Consider the following 20,644-nt stretch of genomic DNA (forward strand, 5'->3'; position numbering starts at 1 on the left):
GTGCAATCAAACCACCTCATCTTCATTTCACTACTTCACATGGGCTGTGATAGAAATGAGAACTGAATAATAAACCTAAATTTCCTTTAGGAAAAACTTCTATGCCACAGCCCATACACAGTGCAAGAATAGCACCCATGCAAGTAATTTTTTTTTTTTTGAATATTTTGTAAGGAATGCAAGAAAGTGGAGCAGAATAGGAAGCAGAGGTGTTCTGTGAGGGACAAAGGGCTGAAAAACTTAAGTGAGGCAGCTTGGTTCATCTGAAAGAAGATACCGAAGTATAAGAGCTACTTGTCACTGTTACTTTTAAATCCCTGTATCTTTACTTAAGAACTGACAATCAAATTGAGACATTAATAACCCAAACCAGATTCAACTTGTTCTTCTAAGCATGTTTGTCTCCTCTGTCTAGCTGAAGACGAGCAAACAGTAGAGCTAGTTACTTTCAGTACGTTAACCCTTTTTTCCTAGTTTGAAAAAAAACAATTATAAAGTTTTCTAAGGATCGAACAAGATATATTTAAGTGACAACTGATCTTTCCTTTTACAGAACTTTTGTCTTCACAAAGGTGTAATAATGGATCAAAAAAAAATTCCATTTCAATCAGAATCCTCTTATAACAGATACCAACAGGATACAGATTGGAAAGATGGAAGAAGTGGCTGTGCAGAGTGATACCTTTTTTGTGTAATTTCCCAGCTTCTGAGAATTTGCTTAAATAGCAAAAACATGTCAGAGAACCAAAAAATCATTTGACATCTCCCCTCAGTTCTCTTTTCCAGGCACACAAATCCTTTTACAGTATCTGTTTCCATCCCTAATTATACTTTGCACTTACCTCTAACTTCTCAAATGTACCATATCTTCTTTTGAAGTTATGGGGAAAAGAAGAATAAGTGGATACAATACCAGCTAACATCAGAAGTGTACAGTACTTTTAAGATGCAAGTGCACTACTGATTTACATACCAACATGTTTCTTGTGCTATTCTTTATGCCATTGATATGTCTTTCCCCCTGAAGAGACAGATTTGGTAGCACTAGGGTGCAGAAAATTGGAAATTTATATTCCCATGAAACAGGATAAACATGGGAGGAGCATATCCCTTAGTTTCAGAATTCAGCTTATACCTAGAACACAGAAACCTTCTTACTTGTAATTAAGGTAAGTCTGGGGATTTCTGACAATGTAACGAGCTCTTCGTCCAACAGAATGGGAAGTTTTATCAAGGGACTCCTCAAAACTGGCATGCATGATATCCCGAACTACTTGCCATGGAACAAAGGGTCCTTTTACCTAAGAAGAACAGAAACATTCAGAGTTAAACTTCATATTTTATGTACACAAATGATGGTTAGAACCAGGAAGAACTCCTAGGATCAATGAAATGTGTGTTTAATACACAGACCCATTAAATAGAGGCCATACCTTGGCATTTAGCACATGGCTAGCAATTCGGCACAGCATGAGCAAGCTGTCTTCTTGCACTGTCCAGGTGACACGCAGACGTGTCATTCTCTGCAGAGCACTCTGGTCAGCTTCGTCATGGTAGCGGAGCCTTTTGCTTTTTTCTACAGAAGTTTCCTCTAAAATCCAGAAAAAGACAATTATCTCAGCACTACATATTATGATGAATTCAAACTCTTATCACAAACATTATAAATGCTAATGTGCAACTTCAAGGAGCAAAAGCCCAAATTAGAGACTCAGTGGGCTAAATACGCTATCCTTGCTTTGGAAAACATGGCTTAAATCAATGAAGAAATGGGTTAAAAAATCCACAAACAGAATTTGACTGGATATAACTCAAGTTCTTTCCAGTATTATGTTTCCATAAGATGTAGTACAGCCAGGCTATTCACTATGACACACTGCAAGAGAAGTGCAATGTAACCAACAGTGAAGCATCAGATGTGTCATATGTATTTTAATCATTCTTTAATCTGTAGAAAAACCAAAAACACTAGAGACCAGGTGTATGCATGGTAAATGGTTAAAATGTATAACTTGAAGAAATGCTGTAACACCAAGCAGGTGCTTTAAACAGAAGAATGGTTATATATTTTCCTCAAATGTCATTGTTTTAATTTACATTGAATTTTTCTTGGGACTAAGGCCTGCATGAGAATAGGAAACAAAGCAGCTTGCCTTTGAAAGATATCCAAGGAGCAAGCCTGAAACATTACAACTATTTAAGAAGTTCAGACCAATGTTTGTTGTGAATAAAAGCACAATGCAGCAAAAATTTTCAAGAAGGAAAAGGTGCTCACTGTGGCTAGTATGAAAAGCAAGCAATTAGGCTTTTAGTTCCCATCAATAGCTTCTCAGCCAATTCAGAAGACAACAGATGTTTCTCTACTGTTGCTGTTTGATTTATTACCTTATCCTTGTGAAGATTAAAGTAAGAGATAAAGTCTGACAGGAAGAAATTTTTTTAACTATACTCTTAATGCTTTGTTTCTTTCCTTTTGTGCTGCTTTGTCAGCTCTGTTTCTGTCATTCAAAAGCAGAAGACTGACTGTATCAGGGGAACTTGTTGTTACATACTACCACAGACACAAAAAGCAGCAGTCTAGATATGCACAGACATGCAGTGAATTACAGAAAGTTTATCTGTCTGGATGTGAATCCATCAGGGGATGAGGAGGATTATGGAGCCAGGAACAACTTCCAAAGCCTAGTTTGTAAGAATGAAAGCACAAAAACAGAGAAGGAGCTAGGTGACAGCAGTTGAGGAAGTTAAATGCATTAATAATTTGCTCAGGAATGAGCAAACAAGCACTTTAGATAGAAAACTGACTACCTACAGATTCTTCACGGTCTGATGCTCTAAGCCTGCTATCAAAAAGGTAACTGGTGAATTGCAATGAGTTGATCTGGCCCAGACACAATTTGAATTTCTTTCGTTTATACAGTAGTACAACCATGATCAACACACAGGTAACAGCTGCAGCGTGCTCCTGTTTTCCACCAGAGCTACAATACAGTCCCAGAACATCTGAACCTTTTCACCAAAAGAGACAACCCAACAAGATGACTAGTAACAGTCCATTTCCCGCACTGTGCCAGTCACATCAGCTTCTCTAAAGCAAGCTACAGTAGGTAGATGCATTAAAAAGAATACTTCTTTTTCCTGATGTGTGCTAGTTACTTACCTTTCTTTTTCTTCTTTATTGCCTTCCCAGTATCCTTCTTAAGCCTCTTCCTCTTTTGGCTTTTTCCACCTCTCACTCGTTTGTTTCGATCCTGGGTTGCTTCTTTACTTATTTCAATACATTCCTCCTTCTGGACAAGAGACTTAGATCCCGCCTTTGCTTCTCCCAAAATATTAATTTTGTTACCTACGATGACATATATTTACAGAAGTGGATCTTTATAGCAATTTCATTCTACAATAATAAGATATAAAAAGCAAGTGCCAGTTTCAGTGTATTAAGAAAGAAGGTCTCTCCAACTTGCCTTTTGTTAGTCAGTGTGGCATTTCATGCCACTTCTCTGTAGCTTACACAGAATAAAATCCTACCTAAATTTGGAATTATCAAGTAATTATTAAGTCTAGAATACAGTACAAAAACACAAGGAAACTGAACTGAGGTTTTATATTCAACATGAAGCACTTCCTCTGCCTTAACTTAGATGCTAGGCTATGCAATTTTAGCAGCGCCTTAATGAAGATTCATTACAGTGAGCTTTTTGTAACTTAGGAATTTAAATCAAGCTAGACTTGGCAAAAATGGTTTAACAGTTTCAGCATTACAAGTGTTTAATGTCGCACATTCTTCTCAATTTAATAGTTATGTAAAAGGGAAGCTCCTTTTAATATATCAAATTGAGCTTATAAAGATGTTGAATGAATTATTTGTAACAAGGACTTTAACCTTAAAGTCGTCTAGATGCTACAAAACAGGCTAGGGATGAAGAACACCAGAAGTCTGAAGGTGCAATAAGACCGTTTGCAAACAGACACCTTTATGTAGCTGTATCTACATATAAAGTATACAGAACAACTTGACTGCAGAGCAACTACAGCCTAACATACAGTTAAAGTACAAGAGTATGAACACCCTTAACAACAACAACAACAAAATTGAAGCAGCAAGAAGTTTCCCACTTTTAGGAAAGATCAAAAGGCAAAAAGTTTGGATCCAATTAAACCAGTGGCAAACCACTGAAAGACGGAAAAAACATCAATCACAAATTGCTTTAGAAAATAAGGTTAGTATTCTATACTACATCGGTATAAACCAGACCTCTGATACTACTACAGCCTTATTAGAAAGATTCAGGACCTAACATCCTAGTCATAAGAGACACTGGGTCCTTCTGGACTTTTTGCAAACTACACATCAGAAATTAAAAAGGATAAAAAAATACTGTTCCAGATATCCAACAAATAGGAAAGGAAATTATTTACTTTTCAATTACAATGCCTCAGAAGCATTCTAGGTCAGATACAGGAATAACCCATGTAATCAATATGGGATTTAACAAAGACATTATCAGTCATAAAACAGTCACAGCCCCCACCAGCACCATCACCTTACCTCCAGTACTAAGTGGAAGAGGGTGTTTTGTTAAGAAGGTTTGGAGCCTCATTGTCAGTCCGTTTTCAGAAGCTGTGTTTTCCTAAAAGAACAGCATTTTCAAACAAGTGATACGCAAAAGGAGTGCATCACTTTTAACATTACAATAATGATATCCTTTGAGTAGTGTCTGAAATAAGCTTTCAGTATGAACAACAGAAAGATCCCTAGCTACAATGAAGAATTCATTTCTCTCGTTACTACTATGTATTTGAATGGCTGTAGAGCTTTTCTTAAATTATACTGTCAAGATACTAACCTTGCTAGTCTTATTGATGATGTAGCTTGTCCAGATCCAATTGCGTTTTAAATGGCCATAAAAGCTGGAATCCAGACCTGCAGCACCTAACCCATCCCCAGGGATTGTTCCATTGTCAACCACTTCTCGGCTGCCTCTAAGAGAAAGAGTAAAAAAATGTACATTTATTATTTTATAAAAGCAGCTGAGAAAGCAATTCCTAAGTTACATGTGTGCAACATGCAGAACTCTCCCCTTACTCTGCAGATGCAGAGTAACAACAAGGCTCTTCCATTAAGTTGTAGTGCCAGGTATTTAATGACCAAGCTTTCAGTTTTAAGATTATACCCAAAGCAACTAAGCAACTTCATTATTGTTAATTAAGTGGTCATGTTAAACACTGGTCTCATTATTATTCCTACAACAGAACTAGAGAAAACACTTGCTCAGATGAGAAACTTTCTCACGGCAACTGTGGGGAAAGTTTTCCATGGGAACTAAAGGCCACCATAAACCCAATATTTTTCACACTGACTGTCAAGCACTGATCTCTCCAGCTAACAAAACACATTAAAACCTTGTTTAAATACACATACAAACAGGAAAATGAATAAATAAATAACAAAAAACAAAACAGCAAAACAAACAAACAAAAAAAAAGCAATGCATGTGAAATTCTCTGCCTGGAAGGAAAAACAAAACCAGAAACTGGAATTTGGTTTCCTCAGATATATACTCCATTATTTATTTATTTTTAGATAACTTCATGTATCTATCAGTAATACTGAAAATACCTTTAAACACTGTTTAATAAAACAGAATAGAGTATTGACAACAAAACTAAACCACAGTGCACAGCAGTATTAAAAGTATAATTGCTATTCTGCAAGGCTGTCACAGTATCCTGTCAGTGATGTATCCTGGCAGAAGATGTATTTCAGGCTTCTGTATTTCACCAGTGTGAAATACCATACTGGGAATTGATCTGCAAGCAATATGTAAGAAATTGCAACACAGAAAGGACAGAATTCAGAATGTGATACTTGAGAGCTTCTGAAGCTCTGTGGTACTTGAGGTGCCATGCTATAAAGCACAGGAGAGTCCTTAATTTTTTCCCTTGCATTAACTGTACTTATGAAGCATTCCTTCCTTCCCAGTTTCACTTTCCCCAAGACTCTTTCACCACACATCTGTACTACTTTGGAAGGAAATCTGAACCTGTTTTTCCCATTCTGCTAGCATAAATACCCACTTGATAGGCACGGTGCTTGTAGAATTGATACATAACTATGCTTCTTCTGAATCAGAAAAGTTCTGAATTAAAAACAAAATCAAACCAAAACAAAAACCAACCATGAAATGCTCATCTTCACTGCATTTGCTGTTGAGTGACATTCTCAAAACCAGAACAGTTCTTTTTACCCACTCAATTCATTCCACAAAACAAGCAAGAAGCAGACATACGTGGTATATTCCAACATTGCACACTTCCGTTCCAGATTGTGTTTATCCACTGCTGATTCTTGTTCCATTTCTACATCTAGTGCAGTCTCCTCCCCTTGAAGATTACTTCTTTTTGAACGAGGATAGCGGACAACTCCTAGACATACAAATGATTTTGACCATCATGTTGAGAAGTTAGACTTCAACCCATTTCAATCTACCCTGCTATGGGAAACTACTGCTTTCACTGACTTACCAAACAGTACTAAATAGATTCTTTCACCTGACTAATTACAGAAATACAGAATAGTTTTGTCTGGCCTTTCAGTAGCAAACTTTTTTATCATTTATTTTTCTTAAATGTATACTTGTTGCAGCTGTATATCCTATTTAAAAATACAAAAGGACAAAACAAAAAAATAAACTCAAAAAAATTGGGTGCAAAAATCCTTTAAATTCCACTTCTCAGCTAACGGGGGCTATCTGTTGGAAAGTTTAGCAACATGTTTTTAAGGAAGAGAGATCTGTTTGAATTGATTGAGGACTATGACAAAAATATACTACTAACTATTCTCAAAGTATTCTCAAATAAGCTTTTTTCATAGCTGAATTGAAATCTACCAGGGCTATTACACATATTGATACTTCTAATGGGACAGAAAGGATTTTCCCTTTAATACAGTTCTGAAAATGTCAAATATATAGTTCTGTTTCTTAGATCTCAACTTCACAGAATTACAAGGACAAAACTCCAAGTCCTAGTTTTTTTTTTTTTTTCATGCATAAGGAGATCAGCCAACAGAACTAAAGGCAAGCAATTACATACATAGAGCCTGCCTCAAGCTTTAGGAAAGAGGGAGGAATTATGGCTTTAACAGAATGAACATTAAAGGTGATAAGAACGTACAATTATACCATACCCAATGGTGTATTAAGGCAGACACACTGCAAGTCAAACCAGAAGTTTTCCACATCCTGCATGGTATTCAGAACATATAAGCGCCTCTCAAATGGGCGGCTACTTTGTGCCAAGTTATAGTGGGGGTCACAGATAGTGGTATCTACAATCACAGCATTTCTCTTCATATACACAAACACCTGTCAAATACAGTATGTTTCAAGGCTGGTAGAAAGAAAGCATTGAAATCGCATAATTTACAAGACACAAAATCTAATCTGATTAGCAATGATTAGCATTTTCTCTGTCTTTGATGTTTTGAGCCAGTATATAAGCCAAATATTGCTCAGAGATGCCAACATCCACCATATTGCATTGTATTCCCAAACTTCCTTTGCCAGTGAAGCAAAAACTTAATTTTGAGGTTTAGAACAGCTTCTTTCCCCAACTTGTACACAGGACTATTCCAAGTTTCCACAGAGTGCCTACTTCCTACAAACTCTCATTCAAGATTAGGCCCCTCTTTAGGGGCCTAATTATCTATCTTTTACTTGTAAAGTATATGTGCTCCTTTGCATGTGCTCTCAATTTACAAAAAGTTGTGTAACAATGTCTCTATTTTATTATGATTAGTGACTTAATTCTGTCTGTTAGACATCCAAGGCCTAACACCTTAATAAATGAGTATATGGCATACCAATTTTTCACAAAGTCTGCAAACTCATAGGTCATTATTTGTGCAACTTCCAGAATTATACACTTGAGTACTCTCTTTCCAGAGAAAAATAACTTACAATATGACAGCTGGAACAGGAGGTTTGCATATGTCTGCAACATCAGTATTTAATTAAACTGCTTAAGGCAATTACAACCCCCCAAATTTGCATTTGTATCACTGGAACAAATAACACGAAGGACAATGATTAAGTTTTCAAAGAATTACCTGGTCTTTGTCTTGAAATTTCTCTGTTGGACCAAATTGTATCAGTCCCATATAACACAATCTTTGAAGGTTTTCCACGACTGAAAAGATGTACCTCCTGCAGTAATGTTAGAAACAATAAAATTAGCATTCATGAAAGCACTAACAGAAAACATGCCATTTTCATACAGCAACCTGAAGTTTCAGAAAACCAGCTGCTTTTTTGAAATACTGGGTTTTAGAATTTCTCAAGTGTCTGACTTGTTAGTCCACAGAAAATAACTAAAATCGCAAAGCTGTAAGTTTTCTTTCCTCAAACAAAAAACATAGTATTTTAGCTAATTATTAACAAAATTTTGTTAGCAAAGAACATAATTAGCTAAAAATACTTTATGTACAAAAGAGCTGAACAAGGTTAGAACACCAGCAGATCTGCAGACAATTTCTTATTATGAGAAGACACACATAACAAAACATGACTACTAAATATGTGCTGATAAACCTTCACATGTCCATACAACTATAAGAATCCTTGTCCAGTTCTTTAAAGTTGTAAGGTTCAGAACTACTTGCTCCAAGAAACTGTTTTCAGAGCTTGGCATAGCAAAAAGTGCATAATTTCCCATGATATTTATCCACTTCAGTGGCAAAACTCTGGAAGTTTCAGGAAGCTTTTGAGATCACACTTCTGAGACAGAGAGAGAGTTAGTGAAAAATTCAGCTTTGCTCACATTTAACTTCATTAAGATCTAAGTTTTTCTGTGCAATTACATGGGAATTTATACCACTTTTTTTTTTTTTTTCACTTTATACCTTCAGTCCAATCTCGATTTCTAAACCTTATAGATGAGGAATGGCAAACAATGGCAGACATGCCTGCGTGAGCACATACACAGAAACTGAATGTTATGTATGAGAGGCATGAGTTAGGTAATGTGTCACCTCCTGAAAGATTTATGAAGGACAGCATCATTTAGACTCTATTAAATTTTGAATTTAGCAGCAGTTGGGAGTGTGTTTTGAACAGAAGTAACATCCTGCTGATGAGTTATGAAGGACAGAGCCTCCCAGTTCTCAAACACTGCCCAACAGCATGCATGAATATCATTTATTAGTTTCTTATTACCTTCTATTTGGGAGAGAAAAATACAGTTTGGCACACTATCCTTACAAGATTGATGATCCTTGTCTTCAGTAACAAAGTTCTCTTCGACATAAACAGAAAATAACTGAGAAAACAGTCAGCCACTGTTGTTTCCTCCCTAGAGCCATTTACTTTGACTCATCTACTTACCTTTTGTAGAGAAGCTGCTGTCGCACTGACCTTGGAAGAAATCTGATCAGTGTGTGCCTTTGTAGTGGATCATTTAAAAATTCTTCCAGACCATCCACCTAGAATTATTTATAAGTTAATCAAAACGTGAAATATAACTATCCATTAAAGTACCGAGCTTTGGTATTATTACTGTCTACTAAAATATTTTTAAGCAAAAGTTATTGCTTTTGTAAAATGGTTAAACATTAATCGTGTTAATCAGGCAGGAGATTCACTGAGATTATAAAAAGCTTTTTTCAAAATATAAGCTTTAGAATTTGCAGGATTATAGGGCTATACATTTTTCTCAGCGTGGCTGTACATGCAACTAGCATTTCTGTACAAGAAACTATAATGAAATGAAGTTTCTACTCTCTAATGGCTAGTTTCATTAAAAAGACTAAGGTGGTATTTGTTACTGCTTATAAATCCAGTTGAATTATCAGACTTTAAATTAAACCAAATATGAAGTAATAATAATAAAAAGAAGCACTATACCTTGTAGCTCACTTGTACTATTTGAACAAAGAGTGAGAGAGGCAAACAGAGAAGAATGTCACTAACAAGAGCCCATCCAAATCCAAACTCTCTGTGAACTGGCAGAGGAGGGACATAGCGCATCCACGACATATCATCCACATACACTAGGAACAAAATAACTGGCTTAGGTTCAGATTAAGACAGGACAAACTCAACACTTACACTAGTCATTTTACTGTGAGTGTTCAAGCAGAACATATCTGGCAGTTCATTGTTTGGATGCCTGAAAATCTAACATGACCTAAAAATTACTTATCTCGCTGACTTTCAGTCTTTTTTGAAGCAGATTTTTCAATGTTGGTGAGGACTCTTGAAAAGCATATTTAAGCCTGTAACAATAAGTTTGTTCTTCTTTCTTTGCTTACACAGACATTTTAGAGGATGTCTGAAAACTACAAATATAACAAATTCCCATGTTCTGAAGTGTGAAGACGGTACTTAGACTACCCCCATAAGACCTTTATTTTTTTAACGAAGATAATCCGCTCAAAGACTTAACTATCCTTAAACTATATTTAAAAAATAAATAAATATGGATATCCAATCCATTTCTTTTTCTACATCCAGTAGCATGGAGAACAGTTGATCAATTAACTAGAACATTGTCTTCACTTTGGAAGATATGCATTCTGTCCCCCTTACTACAACAATTTTATATAAAAAATAGAAGGTGGCAACATTACGTAATTTAGTTTAAGCACTAGTTATGCAACTGTGGATTTGGTACAGACCTATCCCTAATAAGAATAAATCTAAACCATTTCTTCCAATTTACTCAAGACGATTTGGAATTCAAATCCTGCCCTCCAAATTACGATCAAACCTTCCACTTATCATCATCCCCAGTTTGAGCATATTTTGGTTAATTATCTAAATCATTAAGAAAAAATATTAATTATGATTGGACCCAGAATAAAGGTCCTATATGATATCCTTTTCAATTTGAGAACAAGCCATTAATAATCTATCAGTACTTTTTGCAAGCATTTGTGTTCCTACCTTTGTGTGTTTTCATTGAAATCATATTATCAAACAGCTATGGAAATATTACACTGAAGCACAGCAAAGCCTCTAGTAAAGCCAGGATGTGTCAATTCTTACCTGTTTGATTAGATAACTCCACTTCAGTGTCACGTGCAGAGTTTTCAGGATTTGTTTCAGCTTCAATAATGTGCACACTCCCATCTGTCTGGGCCTCGAAGATAGCAGCGTTCACATTTGGCCCTTGCTTGCTGCCTTTTTTCTCACCATCACTACCTCCTTTTCGGTCTGCTCCATTTAAAGGGTGTCCATAAATTAAATACCAAAGGAACATATGGACCATTCTTAAACGGGGCATTTTGGGAAGAAAGCCAAGAGAACGCCCAAGTCCTGGAACTGGGAGGAAAGATAAAGTATCAAACAGAAATAAAAAGTGGTTTAAAACAGGAAAAAAAGAAAAAAAAGCTACCTCTGCAAAGCTGATGTGAAAAAAAATGGAAGAAAAGGTGGGCCATTGGAAGTAAATATAAGTTACACATTTGTGAAGAAGTAGAGAATGGAAGTACCCCAGCTTGCAATTAAAAAAAAAAATAAATCTAAGAAAACATTGGATAGTAGTCCCTAGCTGAGATTGCTTCTAATGTAAGGCATTTCTAGAAAATAAGAAAAAAACAACCACTTATATCTTATGAGAACCCAACATCTGAAAGTGATCATTAATAATAAATGGAAATGTGAAAGATGACAGAAAAAAAAAAGTTGGATATACCTGTAACAGGGTGATAGTTTTTTAGCTCTGTTATGCCCATTTTTTCATCACTTTTTCCTGTTCGACTATTATTTTCAGCTTTACATGAACTTTCTTGTGTTTCTCCTGATTCAGGAACTGCATCTTGCCCCAGGTTTTCCTCTTCAGCATGGTCCTGCAATGTTGGTGTCTGCGGAATTTTAACCCTGTATTGAAACCATACAAGACTTTGGTAAAAACAGGTAAGGTTATGATTGCTTGTAAGTTGAACAGAGATGGCATCACTGGGGCTGGTAATTAAAAGAAACACAAGTCTCTTTGCAAAAGAAGGATGGCCTTGAACACTTGTTCCCATGAAATGATACTGAATATTTTGATGGAAAAAGGTACTTTTATGAGCTTTTTTTGAAAAGATAAGCTGGGTATTGAAATTTAATATGCGCAAACCTATTCTCTCTTGATATAGGATTTCTTTCTTATATTAATCTTTTCAGACACAAGGTGCAGGTGGAAGCTTGTGCTTTGCATTTGAGAATGCATGCACGGTTCCTAAAGAAGGGAACAGAACCCCATCTCTGGGAATTGATCATGTAGCCTCATTATGAGGCTACATGATCATGTTTTTTTTCTGCTTCACCTCCAAAGTCCTGAATCCTATGCTCTCTGTTGCCCAGTGGTCTTGCACGTAGGTGACCATCACAGACTACATTTACAGTTTAAAAAAAATCTTCATTTGCAGAAGTTTTTAAGGCAAAGGGTGAACCAGTCTTCTATAAAAGCTATATAAGGCATGTAAGTGTTCCAAAAGTTGAACTTCAAATCTTTAGCAAATTAAAAAGTTAATGCCAACAGTCTAAAGTCCCACTATGATGATTTGTTTATCTGCCCACACTTCACAGGCAGTAAAATGCTTAAATCCCGAAAGAAACAGTTGGAATTTCTTCCTCATTCATCTCAACAATTCCTGTATTTCTCTGTCTGCAGCTAAAGAGAACCCTACGTTTTCTCTACATATTGCTCCAAGATTACAGGGTTAACTTGGCCTCGAATCCACTACTAACCAAAAGATAGAAAATTAAGAAGCTTAGTGCTGCCATTCTCATTCATTTGGCATTCGCATTCTCTGCGAATTGGCAAAGCTCTTTAATTACTGCTGTTCTAAACTAGCTGGGTGTGATACCATGTGAAGACAGTGACTGAAATGCAAAACAAAATGAGCATGGAGAAGTCAAGACCTTGAAGCTAATACTTAAAGTTCAAGGGATCAGAGTTCAATTCCTCTTCTTTCTTGTCTTTGGCAGATATTAAGCACCTCACTTCATCTTTGAACTTTGATCTCTCTTGTTAGAGAGGAGGCTAATTTTTCTTTTGCTTAATTTGCATTTATTTCCTCTGCATACTTTTGCAGGTGCTAGATGTAATAAGCCAGATTCCCCACCAGATCATCATTGTAACTTGCCTGCTTGCTGTGCTTGAATTGGAGATTCGGAAACGCACCTGCTCGATGGCACTTTTTACAAGTGGATCATTAGGACTCACGGAAGGATGAACAACAAACTCTACCTGTTAAAAGCAGAAGAAAAGGAACAAGAGGTATTTATGGAGATATCAACTCTTAATCAGCCGCATAAATTATCAGAGATTTAGTTAGTAGCCACAATGGATGAACACTATAAAGTTTTATTAATTCACAGAATATTAACACCTTTGGACTGAAAGACCAATTAGCTTATACTAAGCAAGACACCAGGCTGTTTGGTCTCTATACCAATAAAAACTCAGTGTCGTTTGCACAAACCTTTTTTTTTTTTAAAAAAAAAATCTGAAATATGTGGAGAACACAAACTTGCAAATATTAAACTGAAAGGGATAAATGAAAAGCAGTACCTCATAAATCCAAACTAATAGATATTATTGCTAAAAGTACGCACACAATTCAGATTAGCAAGATTTCATGTGTAATCTACAGTAATTGTGCAGAAGGTGATTTTCAATGAACTGTTTTCTCTCCCTGCTTCTGATATTTCACACTAGTTACAATGACAAGTGTGAGCTTTACAACTACAGACTACAAACATTTAAACTACAGACATTTTACTTTCATAAAACTCAGTAACAGTGCATTTTTGTTAAAAATACAAGGTAGATCACATTCTATAAGTCTCGATTCAGAAGCTAACTTATCATTTCTCATACACTCTCTGCTTTCAAAACGAGATTGAATAGAACTGTGCCGTAGCCTGACAGTGCAAGGAGAGACAAACAACAAAACCTCTCGGGCGGGATATTCAGAGACTGACCTAGGGACTATTCCTTGGTTTCATGATTATCTGCAGTACAATAATTGAAAGTAACCAGAAACACGGTTTTCACAGTAGCTCAGTTTGGGATGTGTAACTTATAGGCAGCTTGACTGAGGGTTCTGCTACAAAAAGTAAAGTCCTCCCTATATTTCAGTACAAAGGCACAAAATACTTTGAGAAACCAGAAGGCTGTGAGAAAAGCCATTTCTGTTGCCAGGGTTTGAGCACGCACCTTTTTACTAATGCCATCTTGGATGACCGTAGTACGATAGAGTCTGAGGAGTCCTTCTCGTGAAAGCTTCTGGACCAGTCGGATGATAGACTTTTTGCAACATTTAGTGGAGACACCTTCTTGCTTCTCTTGATCCATGACCATTTTCTGAAGCCTACAAGATGAAAAAACCCCTGCATTTTAGCCCAGAAATGCTCCAAACTGCCTAAGCAGTTTGCTTGAGTTTGTTTGAATGAGGCAAATGGATTTTTCCCTACTTCCAGCAATTGCTGCTCATTTTTCCCTTTTGCTGTAGATAACTAGGAACTTAGCCTTAAATTTCAGCTGTATTTTCTCTGTTATTAAATGTACCATTTTCAGGTGAACACCACTGCTCTTATGTCAGCCTCTCTAAGGTGAAGAAAACCTACAGCTTTTCATGACAGATGCAGTTTGTATTTCCATTTGTGAGTTCAATTAAGATTGAGGCAGAAAGAGGTTACTTTGCAGTGTTCAGAGCTCAGAAACTACACATGCATTCACAATACAGATACACATATCCTGTTACTTGAAGCAAGCTCATTTCTTCCCTTGTAGTAGTCTGCAGGAGCACGTTCACACCCTACTCTCTTTATGCCCATTTTCATACACTTCTTCACAAATGCTCCAGGCCCTATTTCTGGATAGTGAATTTTGAAGAGAATAATGAAGGGTATTAAGGAAATGAGACAATAAAGTGAATGTACACATGGACTTCAACTTCCAAAAGAATACCACATAATGGCAACTAACAACTACAGTGACAACCATCAAATTTCCCTGGCAGACACCGGAGAGGGGCAGAACTTTCACTAGGAAGGGAGGAACCTATGAATAGCACTAAAGGGGACAGAGCATAGGGGATAGAAGTATCTTGTAAGTCTGCTCTTGGACAAGGCTAGATGAATCAGCAACGAGGCTGGTGCCACAAGATGAAGCTCTAGTTTCACAACACTCTGCAGTTGAACTAGGAGACAGAAAGTTTCAAAATTCTCAAACCAGAGGAGAATAAAGTCATTATTTCTTACTAAATTCCTAGAACATGCAGCCCTATGTATTTTTACAAGCCAGGATGTTACGTGCTGACATAGAAGATGGATGCTGTAATCCAATCTGCCACAACAGAATCTTGCCAATTTGGAAGCTGCGACTCAAGGAGAATGCCAGAATTGCCATTTCTCTTTGCAAGTGGATCTTAGAAGTCTGAAAGATTGCTGTATCATTCAGGGAAATATTTTTAGTCCCGACAGGAAAAATCATGAGAACACATAAAACCATTCCACATAAAACAGCTAAGAAAAGCAAACTTTCCAGATCCCACTAAAATCCTAGTGACAAATGATGGCTGAGTGACATGAAGAATCTCTACAATCAATGACAGAATAACACAGGAACAATTTTTGAAAACAAGTAGATACAAAACTTAGGCAGATGAAAGAATCCTCAAGCAGGGAAGTGTTGTACCTTACTATGTGGCTCCGGGCACTGGCATACTGAGAGGAGAAAATAGGTAGATCTCTTAGAGTTGATCTCTGGTCAGCTCTGATCAATATTAATAGAGATCTCTGAATATACTGTTTAAAATTCCACTTGTTTAATTATCTGAGAAGAGCTATAATTGCTTCTGAACACCTGACTAAGTTTTAAGATTCAGTATAACTTTAATCCCTCCCCCTTCCTTGCTGCATTCTCTCCATCATTACAGCACTACTATTAGGGATACAAAAAGCCAACAGCACACAGGGTTCCTGAAGCAGGGCCTGTGCTACCACAGCGCATCGGGCCCCCATAACACTGTTTTTCAGACAGACTCACGTGAACAAGCTTTCAATTAGCCGGAGGTTTCGGACAGCTTCCACAATGAGATTTCGGCGCTTTAGCAGTCTGTAAGTTTCATGAGATCGCTCCACTGCTGTAGCTTTGGAACGCTTTTCCTTCTTTTGGTCACATATCTTCTAGTGCAAAACATAGACAAAAAGATATTTAATATGAACTATTCAGGGTCTTCAGCCTAACAGTTGTTTTTCACACAGTTGCACTCTGCCCATTCCACATTCTGACCCTGGCTGACTTGAGAGTTTTGGCCTAGAGAGCTGGTAGTGGCATTACCATAGTGCTGAGCCCAAGCCAACATGTCCTGTCTCTCAGAAACACTTCATCTCACACTTGTTCTTGCAACAGTGAAGCTACACAATTTTCATGTCAAAGCCCATCAATTCTTCTGGTTTAGGGCAGACAAACCAGATAATACACACCACTTGTATGCACAGATGGACATTAGGTGATGACACATATTAAGTAAATATGGGGAAATTGTAAAACACTAGAGAACTAACCCAGAATGATATAGTGGGTCTACTTTCCTGTCTGCTGGAATAATTTTCACTTGCCTACAACATTGACAGAATATGAATGTGTCTTGAAATAAAATTAAGTTAAAAAACAAACAAAAAAACCCAATCCCATAAACAAATACAAAAGCTATAGCTGGAATCTTGTTGCAAATATACACAACTTAGCTCAGATAGCCATACCCAAAAGAAAATACTAAGTCCCATGGTCTTACCTTAGGGTCTTCAAGTCTGACCTCCTCAACCACAGCCACATCTCCATCTTCATCAATGGAATGAGCACAGGTAGAAAAACTGGACTCCTGCTTTAGAGTTTCCAAAGTAGAATTCTCCCCCAATGAGGTGTCTGCTTGTTCATCAGATTCTTCAACAATTTGAGGGGAAGGCAGCTTCTTCCCCACAGACTTCACAGCTGTTGGCTTTAAGCCTGGTTTAAGAACAAAGGGCCTTGTAATTGTTCTGCTCTCACAGTTTCTGCAAATGTACAGCTCTCTATAAAAGGCCTTCCCCCACTCTCACAGGTAACTGTATACTTTATAGCATTTTCACATATTCTTCTACCATGCTGGAAGCAGCGGTTTGATTGTGAGTGACTGAATTGTCAAAAAGTAAAGCTTTTAAAAAAGCTAACTCTGGAAATGTGGTTTTCAAAAATGTGCTCTCTGCATGCAGAAGCCTCTTCAGAGGCAGACTTACATTACCAAGAGGGGACAGATTAGCTTATTCAGAAACTGCTGTCTGAAGAAAGAAGGGTTTCTGTCAAAAAGACTTTCAAATTATGCCAGAAACCTGAGGGGAACTCTTCTGGCTCAGAGCAGAACTGAGAACTGATATAATATTACTCCCAAGACAATATACTTAAGGTATGGAGATTTGTTCCCTCTTCCCCTGGAGTGCACCAAAGAAGTGGTAGGAACATGCAAATAGCTAAACTAAACCATGATATCCTCCTTGAAATACATTCCCAAAAGGCTGTCAGCTTTTACATTGTGACATTCCAAATAACTCAAGAGAGAGATGAAGCAATTAGCTTCAGGAGACAAGACATTTTTGTTACAATATGCTTAGGTGAGTAAGGTTGTAGATCAAGTCATCCCAAGGCTACTGCTGCTTCAAAAGTAGTTTGTTACCATCTTAGCTAATATCAGACAAGAAGTCAGTATGAATTCATGTATAGTCATCTCACTTGAAGGTTTGTATCAAATACATTTGTCCATGTACTGATGCAAACTATAGAGCTCAATTCCATACATATCCAACTGAAAAACAAAACCAAAACAAAACAAAACAAAAAACCACACTACTAAATGAGGAAGATTTTTTATATTTGAATAAAAAATGTTAGTTTGCTTGTCTGTCAGCTCCCATTCTATTTCCTGCACCAAAGATGACAGTTACATTCTCTCCAAACCTTAAAATCATGATCTACCTTTAACTGGTGTTGACTGTTGGGTACCATCTTGGAGATTTGATTTCATCAGAGAACCTGAAGTGGCCTTTTGACCTTTTCCTCTCTTCTTGCCATATTTCACTTCTTCTTCATTGTCAGACTCTGAAACCAAAGCGTCATCTTCTCCAGGAAATGCATCTTCTACAGGGGTAGAATCTTCTGGCACTAGAGACAAAGTAACTGTAGCTAACTGCTCACTTCTAGCCTTCTCTCTCTCAAACTGACGATTTAAATCACTCTCATCTGCAAAACTATATGAAACATACTTTGTTGTCCTTTGCCGTCCTTCATCCTCCATAAAACCCTAAGAAAAGAATTGGAACATTACTTTATTACCTTACTTTTCCATTCTTGCAGTCTGGTCTCCAGCATCAACAGTGAGAAAATTTTCTTACTGCTCTCTGCTCATATATAAAGACATTATTATCTTTTTTTTTTCTAAATAACTAAATTGTTGGCTAACCTTAGCATACAGAAATCAAAAGAAATACTCTGCATGAAAAATAAGTAAGTCTGTATTACCTGCATATTAGAATGAAATGCCTATAATATAGTGGATGTATAAAAGTCTAAGGAAGAATAAACTACATGCATTTAGCACTGAAATCAAATATTTCAGAACTTTTTTCTGTGGTGTAGAGATTACTAAAGTGAATTAGACTTAAGTAGAACTGCTGCTACACTGAATAGTATAAAACATCTAGAAACTTAAAGACTTAGCTATCAATGAGGGAAGACAACTTCTTCACAGTTTATTTAGAAAAAATGCGTTTAGACATTCCTGTGGCCTATATAGTTCATTTGTTTTTAATTCTACTGAACTTTTTACCAAACAAGATCTTAGTAAACAATTCTCTATTGAAGTAAGATGGCAATTATCCTGCCCTTGTGGAAAGGGGTGGGCGGGTGCATATGAAAGAAGACAGTTAAATTTGTTTATCTCTAAGTCATAAGCCTATTGAAAAAATACTGAAATATTTGGAAATAAAGATATTAACCACCATAACCTCTACAAAAGAATGGTTTGTTTTTTTTGTTTTTTTTTTTGTTTTTTTTTTTCAGCATGTAATGCTGCTTTTAAAATGCAAGTAGGTTTGTTTTAAGTTACGGAACATCTCTGATATGATCATTCAGAAAAGGCTACAAGAGAAGACAATTTTGCAAAACATCAGTTGTCTTATAAAGATGAACTAAAAGGGCTATTTTGAGTTGAGAAACATTTATGTTCATCTCCATAAAATACCAGAACATGCAGATTCCCAAATGCCAGTAGGTCACCTGTGTTACCACCAATTACAATGAGTGTGCTTTAGTGGTTGAGGTGTGTTTCTCTGCCTTGGCTCTTTTTGGAGTGTAGACCTGCTTCATACTGCTCGGAACAGTGTTGATCTGGAATGCTGTGAATCTGCATCTGGTACCATCCCATTATCTAGTGTGGATCACCGGAATGTGCATTAAATACGGACAGCAAATCTGGGGCAAGGTGCATTTTTTCCCCAGTCTTGATTACATCCAGTCACAAACCAGTATAAAATACTTGTACATCTAGGTCAGCGAACTATTAAGTGTTAGGGCAGCTAACCAGAAAGCACTAAAGAAAAGATTCTAGAAGAGCAGTTATGATACATTCTAACAACTAGGCCTAGATATAAGACTATAGTAGGTTAAAATTTTAACTGAACACTTTTTGAACACTTCTCTTATATATCTTTTCCTCAACTGAAGTCATTTTTTTCAACTTTATCATAATTCTTTCACTGTCAACTCTCAAATCCCTACAGTTTCTATTGTTTGAGGTTAACAATATTATAACATATTACCACAGTAACCAGAATCGCATTTTCAGTTTCAGTAAGTATCAGTATTATTTTATTTTAACCTTACCTTGACAACTTTGTACCTTTCCAGGAGACGACAGAGCATCCTTGCTTCTAGCTTCCCCACATTCATAGCCATCCGAATTTCGGCCTGAGAAATACCTTTTGTTCCTCTACTTTCAACTGTTTCAGAAAGAAAAAACAAAAAATATCTCAGGAAAACAATCTGAATGAATTGTATGCACATATATCTGTATATATATGCTTGTATTGGTTCTAAATAACTGTTACAAAGTCAAACTTGTCTCAAAAGCTATGTGATTTTGAGCCATATGCCAGAACATAAACCTTAATATTCACCACTGACAATTAAATAAATTTTCAAAGACATACATAAGATAGCCAAATGCTGTCATAAAACAGGATTTGATGGAAAGCAGCAGCCCAGTAGAATTAGGTTTAACACTTATAGTTTTATATTAAAATGAAGTGAATCCTGCACCTGATGGCTTTCTACAGTCAGATATTCATTCTCCATTATGAAAGGCAAAGGAGTAGGAGAAGGAGAAAGAACATCATTTTCTTCATCACCTTTTCTTATCCCACAGCATTTCCCATGGTGTTTTATTTTGGTGATACTGAATAGTTGATAAGCTTACAGGAATGGCAGCAATGGATAGGAAGCCCAGTCAAAAGACAGCAATGACTGCTGTTATGAAGGAGGAAAAAAGGCCACTAGTCTTCCCTGAAACATGATTATGGAAAAATAGATTCTGTTGTTTAAATTATGAAAAAGGCCA

At 36.7% G+C, this 20,644-nt stretch overlaps 2 protein-coding genes across 4 annotated transcripts in view; one reads left to right on the forward strand and one right to left on the reverse strand.

Moving 5' to 3' along the window:
- The window catches only part of GTF3C1 (general transcription factor IIIC subunit 1), a 42,302-nt gene that overhangs the window by 13,360 nt on the left and 8,298 nt on the right, over positions 1–20,644 (reverse strand). For 2 of the 3 annotated variants that reach the window (XM_021278080.4, XM_072023967.1), the window contains 18 exons: positions 19,912–20,027; positions 18,007–18,331; positions 16,793–17,004; positions 16,042–16,181; positions 14,209–14,362; positions 13,133–13,236; positions 11,695–11,879; positions 11,046–11,321; positions 9,903–10,048; positions 9,384–9,481; positions 8,111–8,207; positions 7,190–7,367; positions 6,291–6,426; positions 4,848–4,983; positions 4,550–4,631; positions 3,161–3,346; positions 1,434–1,591; positions 1,159–1,301 (listed from right to left, as the gene is read on the reverse strand). In XM_021278080.4, coding sequence (XP_021133755.4) covers positions 1,159–1,301; positions 1,434–1,591; positions 3,161–3,346; positions 4,550–4,631; positions 4,848–4,983; positions 6,291–6,426; positions 7,190–7,367; positions 8,111–8,207; positions 9,384–9,481; positions 9,903–10,048; positions 11,046–11,321; positions 11,695–11,879; positions 13,133–13,236; positions 14,209–14,362; positions 16,042–16,181; positions 16,793–17,004; positions 18,007–18,331; positions 19,912–20,027 — 2,872 coding nt within the window. The remainder of the gene's footprint in view (positions 1–1,158; positions 1,302–1,433; positions 1,592–3,160; positions 3,347–4,549; positions 4,632–4,847; positions 4,984–6,290; positions 6,427–7,189; positions 7,368–8,110; positions 8,208–9,383; positions 9,482–9,902; positions 10,049–11,045; positions 11,322–11,694; positions 11,880–13,132; positions 13,237–14,208; positions 14,363–16,041; positions 16,182–16,792; positions 17,005–18,006; positions 18,332–19,911; positions 20,028–20,644) is intronic. The other variant, XM_027468760.3, reaches the window with a different exon arrangement.
- The window catches only part of KATNIP (katanin interacting protein), a 108,984-nt gene continuing 101,467 nt past the window's right edge, over positions 13,128–20,644 (forward strand). The window contains exon 1 of the mRNA XM_072023973.1: positions 13,128–13,266. The gene's annotated coding sequence lies outside the window, so the exon portion shown is untranslated. The remainder of the gene's footprint in view (positions 13,267–20,644) is intronic.

Source organism: Anas platyrhynchos, chromosome 15 (assembly GCF_047663525.1).
Source record: "Anas platyrhynchos isolate ZD024472 breed Pekin duck chromosome 15, IASCAAS_PekinDuck_T2T, whole genome shotgun sequence".
Classification (NCBI taxonomy): Eukaryota; Metazoa; Chordata; class Aves; order Anseriformes; family Anatidae; genus Anas; species Anas platyrhynchos.